The sequence below is a fragment of the Nanorana parkeri genome, unplaced genomic scaffold (genome assembly GCF_000935625.1).
Source record: "Nanorana parkeri isolate BGI_ZX_2015 unplaced genomic scaffold, ASM93562v1 scaffold516, whole genome shotgun sequence".
Taxonomy (NCBI): domain Eukaryota; kingdom Metazoa; phylum Chordata; class Amphibia; order Anura; family Dicroglossidae; genus Nanorana; species Nanorana parkeri.
In genome coordinates, this window is record NW_017306784.1 from 554,036 (window position 1) to 572,472 (window position 18,437).

The 18,437-nt window shown below is 39.2% G+C and overlaps 1 protein-coding gene across 1 annotated transcript in view; it reads left to right on the forward strand.

The window, feature by feature from the left end:
- The window catches only part of PLXNA2 (plexin A2), a 275,782-nt gene that overhangs the window by 235,679 nt on the left and 21,666 nt on the right, over positions 1-18,437 (forward strand). Inside the window, exons 22-25 of the mRNA XM_018561322.1 lie at positions 13,824-13,890; positions 14,724-14,870; positions 16,165-16,324; positions 16,621-16,724. Of these exons, the coding sequence (XP_018416824.1) occupies positions 13,824-13,890; positions 14,724-14,870; positions 16,165-16,324; positions 16,621-16,724 (478 nt within the window). The remainder of the gene's footprint in view (positions 1-13,823; positions 13,891-14,723; positions 14,871-16,164; positions 16,325-16,620; positions 16,725-18,437) is intronic.

Here is an 18,437-nt window from a genome sequence, read left to right on the forward strand (position 1 = left end):
ATTCCTGTCAGTGTTTGGGAGATTTATTCTTACTTCTTCTCTTTCTGACGAAACAAGACGTAAGGGAAAATTTCCATATTTGCAGTATATTTAATGGATGTGAGAGGAAGTGAGGAAAATGCAATAAGGGAAACTCCATCCAACAGAGACAGAGGCAACAATAAAAGCACATTTCTTAATAGAATGAAGCCATCAGGATTTTATTGCTGTCTGTGTCTTCATGCGGCCGCATTCCCCTTACTTTCTGTTAAGGTGACGGGTATCAGACATGGCCGGAAGATAAGAGAAAGACAACATTTGACAGGAAAATCTCCATAATGTGAGGACAGACATTTCAAAATTAACATAAGTTCTACCCTTCTCCACTCCACCAAAACATCTTAAAAATTCTGCAAGTTCATACATAGACATCTGATTGTAAAGTCTCCAAGCAGATAATTTTCATGTTGCTTAAACATTTAACTTCCTTTCTGTCACATATTTTTTTGAGGCTATTAAAAATGCAGTGTGTAGATTATGTAACTTGTAGTTATGTGTATATATCAGCTTTGGTAAATGACTAGTTAGTTAAAAGGGTTAAGTCACTTGGAAAGTATTTTTTTTTAGTCTGAGTTGACTTGACTTAGACTGTGGAAAAGTAAGGCTTCATTCACATCTACATGGTTCTAGGCATTCGCTTTCTGCAAAAATCAACAACACAAAGTCAACTGGCCCTCATGAGTTTTCTGTTTGGTCCCAACGTCTTTTAAAACTGGCTACTATATGATCAGTACAATGACATTTGTTTTTCAGCCTAGAACATGTATACAGGAAAACAAAAAAACCACACAGACTTTACTTTATTAAGCAAGATACACAGCATGTACATGTAACGAGGGCATAACGCTGCCCCGTGTTTATATACACATTGCTACAATTATTTATATAAAGCTGGCCACATTAAAGGGGTTCTAAAGCCTCCGGTTTTTTTGCCTATATCTACTGCTAGCAAGCAGTAGATATAGGCAGAAAGTTTTTGTTTTTTTTTAAACTGCTTTAACAGTGGATTAAACTTACCTCGTTATCGCTGCGTGCTCTTGGGGCGGGCGCATCTTGGATCTTGGGGCAGGCGCATGCGCAGTTCGGATTCTCGGTCGGGAGACGAGCAGAGACGCAAGGTAAGTCTATGGACGCGTGCACGCGCATGCAGACACCGCTGGATCAGAAGTGCCTGCAAGCAGAGAGGAGTCAGCGCTGGATCGGAGAGCCGCCGCACCGCTGGAGGGACAGATGAAAACATGGGGAAAGAAGAAAATGCATAATTTAAGGTAAGTGCTGACATTAACATTGGGGGAGGGAAAAAAAGTATCCTTTAATGTCACTTTAAGGTACATTTAGATAAGCTTACTCAACTCTTTTAATGTCATGGCCACCATTTAACTGGAACCCCAAATGTTGTTCCCACTAGCACCCAAGATGTCCCAAAATTACACAGGATGGAGGTATTTGCATAGCTTACCTTGCACAGTTGTTGTGTAAGTGCATTGTTGATTCTCTACTCTGACCAGTGTGTGATTAGGGTCAGACTAGGAAAAAAATCAAGACTGGCATATAAAATTCAGTATTTTAGATTTAGCATGAGACGGAATAGCTATTCTTTAGAAAATATTCAGTAATGCATTGGTACCAAACTGGGTACAGGATGGTTCCCAAGTGAAAAATGTGAATAAGCAACAGTAAGCTTTGGTCACAAAGGAGTATACTTTATTATAGTCAGGGCCAATCTTTATTAGGGATGAGCTTGGTGAGTCAGAGCTTACAAAGAATCTGGACATCGCCATAATTTCTGCCATTTTGTAATTAAATGACATGGTACTGATGGTCTGCACATAATAGCATCCCTTCTGATCTGGGAAACATTCCATTCCTCCTGCAGGAGGCAGCTATCAGGGTGAAGTGCTGGGCATTCATCCTATTTGAAAATCCAGCACCAAAATGCAGGCTGACACGTCTTGTATTGTGTTGGGTGGAAGAGCATGAGAAAGGTAGTGTAGATTTTCACAGATAACATCTGGATAGCATAAACCGACAGTATACGGTGTATTTGTCGGTAGCAATCTTTTTTAACTGTGTTGACGGGAAGAAAAAAAAGAAATAACTAGCAGGTAAATTGGCAGCTAGTGAAAAAGATTTTCTTGCAAGTAGTACTTTTCCATGTTGGGTGCATGCCTATTTGATGTGTCAATCGCCATGCAACACTTATTTTTAAAAAAAATGTTTTGTATATTTTCTTTTCATTTTTTTAAGATAAGAAATAAAGCTAAACCATTTTTTGGGGGGGTTAGTCTAGATTTATTTACTTCTGTCCTCCTGTGACATAAAGTCAGCATATAGCGGGCTACTGCCCACTATTTGCTGACAGCGCAGAGCTGTGCTGCAGCCAGAAATCCCGCTGCCTGATTGACAGCTGGCTCTGCCCAGCCCCTCCCCTTTCTGTTTCTAGAATGAGCACTGGAAAAACGAAGAGGGGAGTGGGGGAATCCCTGTGGGAAGCAGTGACTCATAGGGGTCTATTCACAAAGCTGCCGAAGGATCTGGCCGTAGCTTCGGCCGATCCTTCGGCTAGCTTCGGCACCAGAACTCTCTGCAGGGAAAAGACCTTGAGCTGAGTGATCAGCAGTTCGTGATTGCTCAGCTCTCGATCTATAGAGCCAGCATGTGACCTGCAGTGTCACACATCGGCTCCAAGTATTGGGAAGAGTACATTTTACTCTCCCATAACTTCTCCTTTACAGATACGATTTACAAGGTAATAACTACAGAATAAAAAAAGATACAAAAGGCATCAAACATTATTATTATTATACAGGATTTATATAGCCCCAACAGTTTGCGCAGGGCTTTACAATATAAGGAAGACATTACAATACAATTCAAGACAAGATGGTAAGGAGGGCCCTGCCTGTGCGGGCTTTCAATCTAAAAGGGAGGGGCAAGTGGTACATGAGGAGGTAACTGTGTGGGAATGGACTTTTTGAGAACGTGATGGTTCAGTGGTTAGGTTGAGGTCGGATAAGCTTCCCTGAAGAGATGAGTCTTTAGGGATCGCTTAAAGGCAGAGTGGGAGATAGAGTTCCAGAGGATGGGAGAGACTCTAGAGAAGTCCTGGAGGCGAGCATGGGAGGAGTTGACGAGGGAGCTGGAAAGGAGAGGGCTTTGGAAGAGCGGAGGGGAAGGGTAGGGGGATACTTTGAGACCAGGCTTGAGATGTAGCCAGGGGGCAGAGTTGTGGACGGCTTTGTAAGTCATTGTTAATATTTTGAATGTTATCCTCTGGGCGAGTGGAAGCCTGTGTAGGGATCAGCAGAGAGGGGTTGCAGACACTGAGCGGTTGGTTAGGTGAATGAGTCTAGCAGCTGCATTCATAATGGACTGAAGGGGGATAGCCTGTGTAGAGGTAGTCCAATGAGGAGGGAGTTGCAATAGTCAAAATGAGAGATAATAAGGGAGTGGATGAGTAGCTTAGTGGTTTCATTGGTGAGGAAGGGGCGTATTTTGGAGATGTTACGAAGGTGAAGGTGGCAAGATGTGATAGTGATTGGGTGTGGGGAAGAAAGGTGAGGTCCAAGTAAAGGATGAAACCTAGCACCTTGGCATGAGGGGAGGGAGGGATAGTTGTGTTATCAATCTCAAGGGAAAAGTTGGGGGAAGGTGCACGGGTAGGAGGGAATATCATGAGCTCAGTTTTTGAGGGATTGAGTTTTAAGAAGTGTTGTCACATCCAGACCGATATATCAGTTAGTAGATTAGTGACACGCAGGGGCATAATATATGTCGTTATATCTCCTTATATCATAATATAAAAGAGTGTGGGTAAGGTAATAAGACAACCTCTGTTGGTTGGGGATTATTGAATAATATAATACAATAAAACATCTTTTGTAACTTCTTGAGTCTTGTTGCTGCAGTAGTAAGGGTGGCGAGCCTCGGCTGCCTGTTGGTTTTGTTTTGTTTTTTTACATTTATTCACTGCATGCCTGTAAGACCTCTTGTCATATAACACTTTGATAGGACAAGAGGTCACACTTTATTCTTGGTTTCTTGCCCTTTGAACTTTACTTGGATTCAGATTCTTGCAGTCTGTTTGCAGCAGAGCTCAGACTGGGAGAGGGAGAAGCAGAACCAAGAACCAGTCAGATGTGCTGTAGTGCTCATGTGCTAATGAGGAGCATGCTGGTGGGAGGAGATTAAAATGTCAGTGTTCTTTTTCATGTCCATTCACTGGCTGTGGGAGGGATTAGACCTGTAATTGATGCTTAACTGCAGCAGAGAAAAATCAGGTCTCCTGTTCTGCCAGACAGGGCTGTGATATGTGGCAGAGCTGTGTAAATTTCAGAATTGGACAGATAGAAACAAAAATCCTTTGACAGGTAAAACGGCTACCATATATGTATTTCATCTGTATATCTAGATGTTTGCCTGGAGTTCAGCTTTAAAAGACAATGAGAGGAGTCCAGGAAGTGCTCACGCTGCCGGTTTGTACAATAAAGATGGTGTACGGTTCATGATTTCAAAAAGTAGAAATAGCGACCAGAACACCCTTTGTGCATTCCCTGACACATGGTATGATCAGTTTCCTGGCTACTTACTGGCATGTGGCCTGGATGGGGCACCCCCAATAGGAACAGTGCATTACTGCTTGAAGAACTCCATTTTTATTAACCCTCGCAGAGTGTCTCCCCCCTGCACTGCAAGGGTTATCTGCTTGTTTTGGTCTAGGGAGGAAAATAACAAAGTTATACCCACCCCATCCTCTGAGCCAGCTGGCTGTGACAGCATTCCATCCTGCCTGTCTCCTTCTACGCTCCAACGGTGGTATGTTCCGCGGCGTCTTCACGCCCTCTACACAGTGTATATGGAAAGTGATTGGGACCTTAGACCGCTGCAGCCGGAGGGAGATCAAGGCTGGAAAGACAAGTCTAAGAGCAAGCCAGCTCGGAAGGTTGGGGGAGTATAACTTTATTTTCCTCCCTAGACAAAACAAGCAGTTAACCCTTGCACTGCCGGGGTAGCCCCACTTTTTGCTCGGTTTTCTTCTTTCATTCTTTAGGCTAATATGACAATTGAATCAGTTCCTGGAACTGATCATTCATATTCTGCAACAGTACGGACCCTGAAACATTATTTAAAACCTGCTTGAAATGCCCTGTCAGGCCATTATGTCGCTGAGCGGAGCCTCCTTTTACTCATGGAACCAGACAGCTTCACTTATTATAGAGTTGAGGTGCCAAATTTAAATAGCTACCTGAGAACATTCAGACTGGGGAAGGAAATTGCAAACCTCAAATTCTGACGCTTACGGTGCCCACTCCACGTAACACTACCATGCTTATTGAGCTACAGTAATACCCATATTTTAGTTCTGGGCATAGTTACTTTACCTGTTGCACACCAAAACAAGCATTTGGACAATTTTCTTTTCAACGTTGCTGAAACTGGAGCAAAGCTGCAGGGACTGGACCTATTTCATGCACTGGGATTTAAAGTTCTTCATCAGTGAAATGCAGATCTGCTTTGTAGATTTCATAGGGAACAAAACAAGTCCACAGGAATGGCAACAGATCAAAAAACAGACCTGCAGCATTTTTATAACGCAGTGCACTACAACGCAGCAAGGATCCTAAGTCAATAGGCCATCCTAAATAAAGAGCACCACAACAAACTGCACAAAGTGCAATTGTTACCGTAAGAATGAAACCACACAGTTTGCTCATAACAAGTGTATCGCTATAGTGTAATAGCTTGACTGTGGAATGGATTGCAAAAAGGATTGCTAGTACACCGGCGGTCCTAACAACCAACCGCTGAGGTCTGGGGGATGATGTGTCGGTCTCCGTATTATGATACACAAACCAGTGCATCCACTGCCAACTAGTTGGGCTTGCAGTGGGCTGGATGAAACCTTGTAGCAGATGGGGCCCACAGGCAATAGGTTGGAGACGTTTGAACTGGACTTTACAGGAATGTAAGCATTTCTAGTGAAGGCTTTATAGTAGCATTTCCACAGATGCTAAATCTAATCTACAGTATATACTGCAGATTTAAACCAGGAATATCTTTCTATTTTAAAACTGCTTTGTAATACAATTCTTTATGAGCAAAGAAAGTACAGGCATGGATCCTCAAATGCAACTATTGGGAGATTTTCTCTCACCTCTTGGGTGGTCTCCAGGACAGAAAAGGAGAAATTTCCCCAACAAGGACACAGAGGGCCAGGGCTGCTGATAAGGGGGGTACAGACAGGGCTCCTGTACTGAGCCCAGGGCCCAGACCTAGCAGGGGATGCCTGACACAATTCTTTAAACTGTACTACTTGTCATATTTATACTACAGTCAGTCCCCGAGTTACAAATATCCGATTTACATACGATTCCTACTTACAAGCGGAGGCTATTACTGTACAGCAGTGGGTCCCATGCTGCAGCCAAAGTGTACTGCACAGCATTCCAGTAGTTGTAATGCTACCGCGCTCATACCGACGAGGAGTGCTCGCTTTTTTGGGTCTGGTTCGTAGTACTGTATGTACATTACAAGAAGTTGGCTCTTGGTAGACGTGCAGACGAGGGGTGTCGGCCTCTTCTTCCGTGTCACTGTGAGGTTTTTACTGCTGTCTGTATCCTCATTAGAAAGATTTCATCTCACTTCCTATCCTTGAGACAAAAAGAAGTGAGAGGAAATCTACCCCTAATAAGGGAAATTCACTCCTGTAAGAGTGATCATGGGAAAAAGGTGTCTCCAATGAAGCTTTATCACCAATCCAACCCAAAATTTTCAAAATCCAATTGTCACAGGGACAGAAAGTGAGGTGAAATCTTCTGCACAGGGGCACACACAGCAAAACAAATGTTACAGGAGGATAACCCTTCCCTATGCTATCTAAAACTAAAAAAATATTTTTTGGCTGGAGTTATACTTAAATAATGTACCTGTTCCAACTTACATACATTCAACTTAAGAACAACCCTGCAGAACCTATCTTGTTCATAACCCGGGGACTGCATGTATGTTTTAACACTTTAAAATATAGTGGCATGTCATTGTGTTATGCAGTGGGGTTGACCAGGGGGACCTGTCAGGTTGACTGTACAGAGCCCCATAGTTTGTAATGTTAGCCCTGCAGATGGCTAAAACAAACAGGGGTGTCAAAACATCCCCACTTGATTGAAACCAAAGAATATTGTGTCTGGAGTTATCTTAAAAGCTTGCCCTTGGCACAAGCCTTATGTCGAAATACAAGTGTGATTTTGTGTGCAGGAAATTGATGTATCTTCCGGTGTGTCGCTAGACACAAGAAACTATAAAGGAATCCTTGTTAATTTCCCTTGGGAATTGTGGGAGGGGGAGGAAGAGAATGGGAGCGCTTAATATTAGTTCATGACTATTATTGAGCAGGCTAAAAATAGGTGTAGTATGAGGAATACTAACCCTTGTGCAGCAAGCATATTAATTCAGGCTCTTGCTACAGTGTTTAACTCACTCAGTTCCAACCTATAAATGTGCACCAAACCAAAAAAGATATTAGGATGTAAGGAAATGGATGAATAAAAACAATAATCACGGTATGAATGTGTTTTTCGATATATCTTTCTTTCCAGATCCACTAACACAAATTAACAGGAGTTTAAGTGTCCCCAAGGCTTATTTTATGCTGTTTTAGCTAAGTGCATATCCTAAACAAATTATCACTGTGTGTTCTACCATGCCATTAATAAGAAATGTTTCCAGTGATGTATCCTATGTGGGGGGAAAAGATAAAGAAATGTATGATTTCTTTTATTACCAGTAGGATTTTCTGCAAAGGTTCAAAACCTGGCAGATCCCAGAGGCCCCACTGCAAGGACATATCTATTATTTTTGGGAAATAGTAAATATTAATGCAGAGCACAAAAGATCAGCCATAGCTTGAGGGCGAATACTCAGTAAGGAGTGCGAGAGAATAAAATCTGGAGACGTATTCCTGCAATTTAATTACATGCTTGGCTGTTTCAAAATGAAATTTGTTTGGTGATGGGATATGGAGTCAGACATTTTCTCTTGAAGAAGGTGGTGGGGTGAGCTCCGCGGAGGGCCAAGTAAAACCGTGTATGAAAGAGGTTGCTGATGCAAGTGTGCTTGATCAGAGGGAATAAACAATACAAGGTAGAATGCGCCACTGCTGACAAGCTTGTTAGTTTAATATGCTAGCATATTATCTCATAAAATTAAAGTGACAAGGTTTCCATGTATTTATTTCACAACACTTTATTAAAGCAGTGTGTTTAATTCAATAGCATCCTGTATTAGGTCAGCCATGAGCAGCTCTTGCGCATAAAGAGCAGTGAGCTCGATCTGTCCTTTTCATATTTGCCACTTTGCTGAACTCATCACAAAAATGTTCAGACTTGGGAGAGTTTTTTATTTTTTCCAGCATGCTTATAGGAAATAGGCTGTTCTTTTTTTTTTTCTTTACAGAAATCTTTAACACCCTCAAGTCTGACGGTTGGTTATACTTTTTTGGCCAGGGCAAATTTTACAGTTTTGTGTGCAGTTTTTATAGCCTGAAGGAATGACTTTAAAAATAAATGCATATAGATCTCCTTAGACAAGAATACCAGATATGTACACTTTATGTAAATTATCATGTATTTGTTAAACCCACAAGAAATATTGTTTCCCTTTTCAATCATGTACACTTTTGGACTATTTGAAATGTAAACATAAACGTAAATCAATGGATGTCTGTTAACTTGCAATTTAAACCTCCAGTGATCATTATTATTTTTATAAATTTTTTTGCCAATGTTTATTTTAATTAACAGGTCCTGAGCGGACAAACTTCCATGTATTTTTTTCCCTTTCCGTCGAGTTGCGTTGGCATCCGTTTTAGACACATTGGATTACATTGCGCAGAAGGAAAGTAGAGCATGCTCTACTTTTTTTTTCTTCAGCCCACTACAACACAATGCAACTCAGGGGTGTGAACTGGTCCTATTCACACCCGTGCCTTTTTCGTGTTAACTTCTGTTCACATCTTTCTAACCAGAAAATGTAATGCATGTCTCAAATGTTTGTGTAAGGGATATGGGTGACACCCAGGTTAGTATTTAATGTGTCCTCACATCGTAGGACTCTGTTCCCTTCTAGGAAAAATCTCAGGGGATGGAACTTTGCTGCAATCATTGCATAAACTGCAATACATTTTTTGTATTGGAATACCTTGGTGTTCAGTACATGTGTTTTTAATGAAATATTAAGTCAGGAAAATATTAAATACTGCATGTGAATACTAAACAGTCTTCCATCCAGCTAGCAAGGAGCTCTAGTCTCCTTTCCACATGTGAAGTATGCTATCCCACTCAGCTGTTCTGAAAAAAGCCTGTTGCGTTTTAACTCCATGAACCACCATGGTAGTACTCACTCTGTCACTCATCAGATGGCTTACTTTGAGGTTTAAATCAGATAAACTGAACGTCATAGCAAGCTTTGTCTGCTCTGCTGTCTTTTTTGCTAACACATAGTGCTTTGGAAATGTATGTACCATTGTAAAACTAACATTTTATGTATCATTTTTAAAGTTGATCTCTGGGCTTGATGTTAGTTTAGAAGTGTCCCTATAGTAAGGTTACTTTAGGTAATTTAGCTTGAAGTCTATCTAAACTCATGGTCAAAAAAATTTAATATATTGTAGCTTACTATGCCTTAGATGTGGTGGCAACATTATTTAATTTTATTTGATTTTTTTGCTTTATTTTCACATGGTGGGCTTGCCAATTACACATTACCTGTCCTAGAGTGACAGCGCTCACTCATTGTACTGTATCTGTGGAGAAGCAGCATTGTCTCCGTATGACAGTACAACATAACAAGTGTGTTGGGGGGTTTATACACTTTATTTAATGGGTTTGATATTAAATTATATATCATTATATATTAGTTTTTTTTTAAATGCTGTCTAAGTAAAATTCTAGTTTCTTTCCTTCTCTTTGTACAAATTAAAGAAATATTGTTACTGATATTTATATTCTCCAGTCTTCTTATTCTAGCAGCTCATATTTTAATGTAAAACAAAATGTCTGCTGTCTAATACCAGGGACTCTTTCTTCAATGGTTTTTTTTTGTTCTTTCAACCTGACTATAGCTGGCCATACACAAATATGCACAATGGATGTGGCTGTTGGCACCCTTTGGGATGGCATCCCTTGATCAGCTGATCGAAGGAGCTGCTTGGAAAATCTTTGAACCAACAGAGCGGGCAGCCAATGAGCTGTCGGCTCTGTTCGGGTATTACAATAAAGACAGCGGGAGATTCTTTGATAAATGCTTGTAAGCATTGATGGAGGATTCTGTAATAATTTCTTTGTTCAGCCTGCCGGTTGAATAAAGAAAATATTACAGTGTATGCCCAGTTTAACAGTGTCACTATGTAAAGTAAACCCATCGTCACGTAAAATTGGGGCTACCATCCCTGACCTACTGCAAAAACTAGCTGCCAAGTTGTTATGCTGATTATCTAGATTTAACCTTTCTGAGTCACTAACCAGAAGAAGTGATCAGAAAATGTAAGAAATGGTTATGTGTGTGCTTTTTTTTAAGTCAGTTTCTCAAAGTATTGATGATTGAAGATCAGAATGACAGCAAGGCAATTATGATTGTTGAAATGAAAGATCTGCAATGGAAGCCTCCATAGTACTGTTATTGCAGGTTTACATTAACAGTAGAATATTTTGTGAAGCTTATGTCTTCCAAAAATTTTTTACAACATCCTCCTACTGCTATAGCATTCTATGACAGCTGGTAGTACAGGCAGAGTTATTTAAGGGTCTAATTTAACACCAGTCCAGCCCTTTGGTTAGGGGTACCATCCTCCAACCCCTAAATCACTTAGGACATAGGGTTAGAAGCTGGAACCATAGTGCAAGGAGAGGGGGGACAGGTCTTCGACATTCCCAAAAGTGGTAAATTCCAAAGACACTGGCAGAGTCTGAAGGGCTGAAACAGGGTAAGGGTAGGACACATGGGTTTCTGAAGAGTGTAAAGGCTTATCCTCTACAGGGAACTGTATTTTGTTGTTTTTTTTATGAGACTTTTGGCTCAGTAAGGTTCACAATATGCTTTACTAGTATAAGCAATAACAATTATAAAAGATTTCCATACGTTTTTGTTGCTATCTCTTTCCCTATTGGAGAGGTGTGCTTACTCTTTTTGCGGTGTTCATCAAAACCAGAAATTTGATTTATAAGGGGACACAAACTGTGTCCCCGTATAAATGGTATATTGGGCTGGGGAAAAAGGTTTTTATTACAGTCTGTTTACCTGGAAAATGTTTTGGCTGGAGTTAGGTTTCAATATTTGTTATTTATGTAGGATAACTTTTTTTTATTATTTTTACAAGGTACAGTGCTATCACAATGTTTTGTGGTAGGGTTTTGAAATGGCCTCTGGCAGTTTTGTTTTTTTTTAATTATAGTATATGGACGTAATAGTAATAAGTAAAACAAAAGATTACATTTCTTAAAGTATCACTAGGTTTAATATATTCCTTTTACATTGTATGTATTAAGCACAGTGCCAGAATTCATTATTGAAAGAGTTAACGCATGTAGCCCACAATAATAAGTAAATTTTCTCCCAATTTTCTTTTGTGAAACGCATGGTAGGACGTATTCTTTTTGTTAGGATGAGAAAAGAAACGTAATAATCACAGCTGCTGTGCAGAAATAACATAAAGAAAGCAGAGATTTGTTGGAATAATCTTTCAGGTTTTTATAATCTCACAGCTTGGACATAAATTACAGCTGCTTTTCGAAAAGCAGATTTGTTCTTCCTTTTGTGAAGCTTAACATGAAGTGTGAACAGCTTGCACAGGATTAACAACATGAGTAGAAAGAGAAAGCCCACTTAATGTATGCATTATATGCCTCCTTTCCACATTTGTAGAGACTCCAGTTCCTTCCATTTTATAAAACTGGGATTTGAAAGTAGGAGGGCTTTTAGTATATTACACATTATCTCAGTGGAGAACTTGACGACGAAACTAAAAATCTCTCCATTCACTTATTATAGCTACCAAATATTCACCAGGAAACAAAAAAAGATTTAGTGCGTGTGTTTTAGATTTGTTTAGAACCGTGGTCAGGGACAGCTTTAGAGAGGGAAAAACTAGTAAAAACCCAGAGCTTCCCAATCTCTCCTGTTCTTGAAGAGCTGCACCATCCTATTCAGTCTGGGAAAAAGCAGCACATAGCATCAGCATCTACCTCCCACATTCCTCTCTCTGCAGAGGGTTAGCATCACAGGGGAAAGCTTCACAATGGATCAACAGAAGGGGGAGGCTGGATTCTGTGTGCGTATGTATATTTGGATCTTATGTATATAGGTATATAGTGCTACATAGTGTGTATATACAGATGTTTTATGTATAGTATAGTGCTGGAATATGTTTATATATAGTACTGAACAGTAGTTCATCATGGCCCACACAGTTTTTGGAAGCCAGGAGGAACATAGTTTATTTTTATACAAAGTTGTAATTTATTTATGGAATGGCAGAAGTTTTACTTATGAAATGGTATGTGCTATCATACCCGCCTCAATGAAGTAAGACTCACTCCGTAAGGTACAAAACTGAACTTCTCTCTTTGAACTCTTGGGAGGAGTTTGACTATCAGGGGATTTATCAGAAAGGTTAAACATTATGGGACCGGTCAATCTTAGAGCACCAGTACTGGCTATTGTGTTGATCATTAGAGGTAAAATGAGAATAAAGTTTGTTACAGAAAGTGTTATTTAATAGAACTGTTGGTTTTAACCTTTTTAAGCATTTTTTAAGTTTACAACATTATTTGTTTAGTACTAGGCTAACAGTTTCACTATTTGGTCTCATGATATCTCATGGCATCATGTTATTTCTGATTTTGTTTTAAAAAAAAAAAGAAATAAAGATCTTTGCATATATTAGCACTACTAACTCTCAAACAGTATTGTTTAATCTGTTCCGCACTGGGTGCCTGTAAACCAGCAATAAGGGTGAGCAAAACTGAGCATTTTTATTTCCTTAAAATTTTAGTTTAATTTTGCAGTTGTGGACAAATGAATTGCAGTTAATGGGAAAGACATAGGTGGTGGTGTTTAAGGGTGAAAAATGCATGTTCTAGTTAAAGCAGGTTCATTCCAGTGCTCAGGGAACCAGCTTATTATACAGGAAATGAAAACATGTAAACACCAAGGAGTAAGTGATTTTACGAGAATTTGAAAAAGCTTAAAAATATTTTGACTTTAATATCACCCATTTTTCTTCCTTTTTTTTTTAACAGCAGGGGCCAAAATAAATGTTCTATATTCAACCAGTGCACCCCAGCACACCATGTTGGTGTGAACTAGGACAATTGGTATGAAGGAAATTGGTCTTGTCCTTGTGTTGGGGCTGCATTGAGCAATGCAGCCCAGTGCAAGTGTGAACTGGCCCTAAAAAGACACACCAGTGTTACCATAAGTACGCACATACTTCAAAAACACTGTGATCCAAGGAACTGTAGATAGCTCATTATTTACAAATCTTAGATTGTCCAGATTCGCTGCAAGTTCTGCCTTATGTGTTTTAATGGAGGTATAAGCAATGATAATTAATTTGCTGAGTAATTAGCATTTAGAAAGCCTCATGGGGCATTCAAGGTTCCATATTGGTTTGCAAATTTGTTTTGAGTTTATCTAATATTAGATACTATTGTATTGCACTGATACTACAGATTTGAAGAAATGTTTGCCCAATGTTACAACTAATTGACAAATTTAAAATTTTTCTCCAGGACTGAGTCTGTAGCAGAAAAGATGCTGACTAACTGGTTTGCTTTCCTTCTACACAAGTTTCTCAAGGTACAACCATTAACATTACTTTCTTTCTATTTATTGTATTGTATTCTTTCCAGAAGTAGACTTGGACTCAGAGATGGTTGGAAATGTGTCCTTCTGCTTAGTTCAAAATAAAATTTAGCCATGGTTATAACAATTTAAAACCTGTAGATCTGGGGTTTCTTGTTAATAATATCAGTTCACTACCAGTAAGTCCCACTATTCAATGAGACAAGACCAATCATAAGCAGGAATCAGGTGATACCAGGAAAAAACATAGTCTCCATTCACAGAGCTAATACACCAGGATTAAGTATCCTTTTTTTTTTTTTTTCAAAAAAGTGACAGATATTTTCAGTTGAGTTAAGTGAAGTTTGAAAATTAAAGTTACATAGTTGAACATGTAGTGACTAAGGCTGGTGTTAAAGCTTGTAAAATTAGGCCTATTTTTAAAAACAAATATTAATAGATCAAAAAAATATGCATGAACGCATTTTAAATGTGTGTTCATGCAATTTTTTTTGTTCTATTAATATTTTTTGAGTGTCATAATTGTAAAATAAATTTATATCATGTATGTTGGATAGCGATAGTTTGATGTTCACTATCCTTTTTGGGATCTCTACTTGGGGATAGTTTGTGAGCGTTCACAAACTCTAAATTGTGAAGTTTTTGGATGTTATTAGATTGTTATTCTTATATCAGCCAAGAAAAATTAAAATAAAGGTTTTTCAGTTTATCAACACATCTGTAATCAATCATCCAAGCATAAAATATGTACATGGCAGCTGCATTATTTTCAGGTTTCTAGTTCATGTATTTTACCAATATCAGAATCTCTATATGTGTGTTTATAGGAGTGTGCTGGGGAGCCCCTGTTCATGTTGCACTGTGCAATCAAGCAACAAATGGAGAAAGGACCTATTGATTCCATCACTGGAGAAGCTCGCTACTCACTTAGTGAAGATAAACTAATTCGACAGCAGATTGAGTACAAAACACTGGTAAATATAAGCGGATACCACAAAGCCAAGAGTCAATGGAACACAGCCAGTCGAATTGTCTCTGCATGTACTGTTCAGTAGCTTGATATATAGGTCATTTTTGGAATTTAAAAAACTGGCAGCAGTATGCATTTCTCAATTACAGTAGATTATTAGACAATTTCTGCAGTAATAATGTTTGTTATTCTTGCTAATAGTTTAGTACAAAGTAGAAACACATTTCTAGCTCAATATTTCAAAAACTGAGCTCATGGTATTCCCTCCCCACCCCCCGTGCACCCTCTCCCAACTTTTAGATAATTATTAAGAACACAATTATCCAACCCTCCCCCCATGCCAAGTTGCTAGGTGTCATCCTGTACTACTCAGACCTCACCTTTCTTCCCCCACATCCAATCCCTATGCAAATTCTGCCGTCTTCACCTTCGTAACATTTCCAAAATACGCCCCTTCCTCACCAATGAAACCACAAAGCTGCTCATCCGCTCACTTTTTATCTCTCGTCTTGACTATTGTAACTCCCTCCTCATCGGCCTACCTCTACACAGACTATCCCCCCTTCAGTCTATCATGAACGCAGCTGCTAGACTTATCCACCTAACCAACCGCTCAGTATCCGCAACCCCCCTCTGCCGATCCCTGCACTGGCTTCCAATCGCCCAAAGGATAACATTCTAAATACAAACCACTTCACAACTCTGCCCCTGGTTATATCTCTAACCTTGTCTCTAAGTATCACCCTAACCGTCCCCTACGCTCCTCCCAAGACCTCCTGCTCTCTAGCTTCCTCGTCAACTTCTCTAGAGTCTCTCCCATTCTTTGGAGCTCCTTACCCTAACCTGTCCATCTATCTCCCACTCTGACTGCCTTTCAGCAATCACTAAAGACTCATCTCTTTAGGGAAGCCTATCACACGTCAAACTAACCACTGAACTCTTTTTCAAACAATTCATCCCCACACAGCTACCTCCTCATTTATCACTTGCCCCTCCCTCTTAGATTGTAAGCCCTCACAGGCAGGGCCCTCCTTACCATCTTGTCTTGAATTGTATTGTATTGTAATTATAATGTCTTCCCTATATTGTAAAGCGCTGTGCAAACTGTTGGCGCTATATAAGTCCTGTATAATAATAATTTCCAAACAATCATATGAGTGAGTTGTTACTCATCTACAAAAATGTTAGAAGTCTAAATGGATATATTTTTGCATTGCAGCTATATTGCATCTTTGTGTGACTGTATGAGACCCTGGCTTCAATTTTTTTATACTGTGTTCTTTTCTCATGCTTTGTAGATTTTAAATTGTGTGAACCCCGACAATGAGAACAGCCCAGAGATTCCTGTGAAAGTCTTAAACTGTGACACTATCACTCAAGTCAAGGAAAAGATCTTGGATGCTGTATATAAAAATGTACCATATTCTCAGAGGCCAAGAGCAGTAGATATGGACTTGGGTAGGTTACCAAAAATTGATTCCTAATCAGTCATATGAAATAAAAGAATATGTAGTATATTATTCCTATGATTTTATTGACTTTATCTTGTATCATATTCTATTATTTATGTATATTCTATAGTATAGATGACCAGGATTAGTCAACCACACATGTAGAAATGTTAAAAGCTAAAATATTCAGCAAATTGGCAGCAAACCTTTGCTTTGTGTATAGTATGCTTCCCTTAAGTATGCAAATTAGTTTGTGACTTGCAGCCTTGAGTTTTGCATGATTTTTGACATCCTTCTTTACAGAGTGGAGACAAGGGCGGATCGCAAGAGTTGTTCTACAAGATGAAGATATAACAACTAAGATAGAAGGTGACTGGAAGAGGCTTAACACCCTTGTGCACTACCAGGTACATGAATATTCTCTTATGCAAATGGTTTAATTTTATTTCATATTCTGAAAGATTCTGCATGGGTGAAAAGAGGGCATAGTAAGCAATAATGGCAGGGCAGATCCACTTTGTTAAGCTCATCACTAAACCTCTAAATTTAATTTATATGTGTACAATAGGAAACTATTGCTATAGTGCTATACACTGACATTGCAAAACCTATTGCAGAAATTCTCATGGTATCAACTATCAATAGGCATAGCAGAGACTGGAGTAACATACACAGGGTTATTCACAAAAAGGGTGAGGGGTTTGGAGAAGGCCGGAGAAGTGAACAATCTAGGACAACACAGCTGAACTGGAAAGTGAACTGAATTGGATAATTTATCCAAATCAGCTATTTTGGCCTAGATTGTTCACTTCTATCCCTCTTAGATTGTAAGCCCTCACAGGCAGGGCCCTCCTTACCATCTTGTCTTGAATTGTATTGTATTGTAATTATAATGTCTTCCCTATATTGTAAAGCGCTGTGCAAACTGTTGGCGCTATATAAGTCCTGTATAATAATAATTTCCAAACAATCATATGAGTGAGTTGTTACTCATCTACAAAAATGTTAGAAGTCTAAATGGATATATTTTTGCATTGCAGCTATATTGCATCTTTGTGTGACTGTATGAGACCCTGGCTTCAATTTTTTTATACTGTGTTCTTTTCTCATGCTTTGTAGATTTTAAATTGTGTGAACCCCGACAATGAGAACAGCCCAGAGATTCCTGTGAAAGTCTTAAACTGTGACACTATCACTCAAGTCAAGGAAAAGATCTTGGATGCTGTATATAAAAATGTACCATATTCTCAGAGGCCAAGAGCAGTAGATATGGACTTGGGTAGGTTACCAAAAATTGATTCCTAATCAGTCATATGAAATAAAAGAATATGTAGTATATTATTCCTATGATTTTATTGACTTTATCTTGTATCATATTCTATTATTTATGTATATTCTATAGTATAGATGACCAGGATTAGTCAACCACACATGTAGAAATGTTAAAAGCTAAAATATTCAGCAAATTGGCAGCAAACCTTTGCTTTGTGTATAGTATGCTTCCCTTAAGTATGCAAATTAGTTTGTGACTTGCAGCCTTGAGTTTTGCATGATTTTTGACATCCTTCTTTACAGAGTGGAGACAAGGGCGGATCGCAAGAGTTGTTCTACAAGATGAAGATATAACAACTAAGATAGAAGGTGACTGGAAGAGGCTTAACACCCTTGTGCACTACCAGGTACATGAATATTCTCTTATGCAAATGGTTTAATTTTATTTCATATTCTGAAAGATTCTGCATGGGTGAAAAGAGGGCATAGTAAGCAATAATGGCAGGGCAGATCCACTTTGTTAAGCTCATCACTAAACCTCTAAATTTAATTTATATGTGTACAATAGGAAACTATTGCTATAGTGCTATACACTGACATTGCAAAACCTATTGCAGAAATTCTCATGGTATCAACTATCAATAGGCATAGCAGAGACTGGAGTAACATACACAGGGTTATTCACAAAAAGGGTGAGGGGTTTGGAGAAGGCCGGAGAAGTGAACAATCTAGGACAACACAGCTGAACTGGAAAGTGAACTGAATTGGATAATTTATCCAAATCAGCTATTTTGGCCTAGATTGTTCACTTCTCCGGCCTTCTCCAAACTCTTCACCCTTTTGTGAAT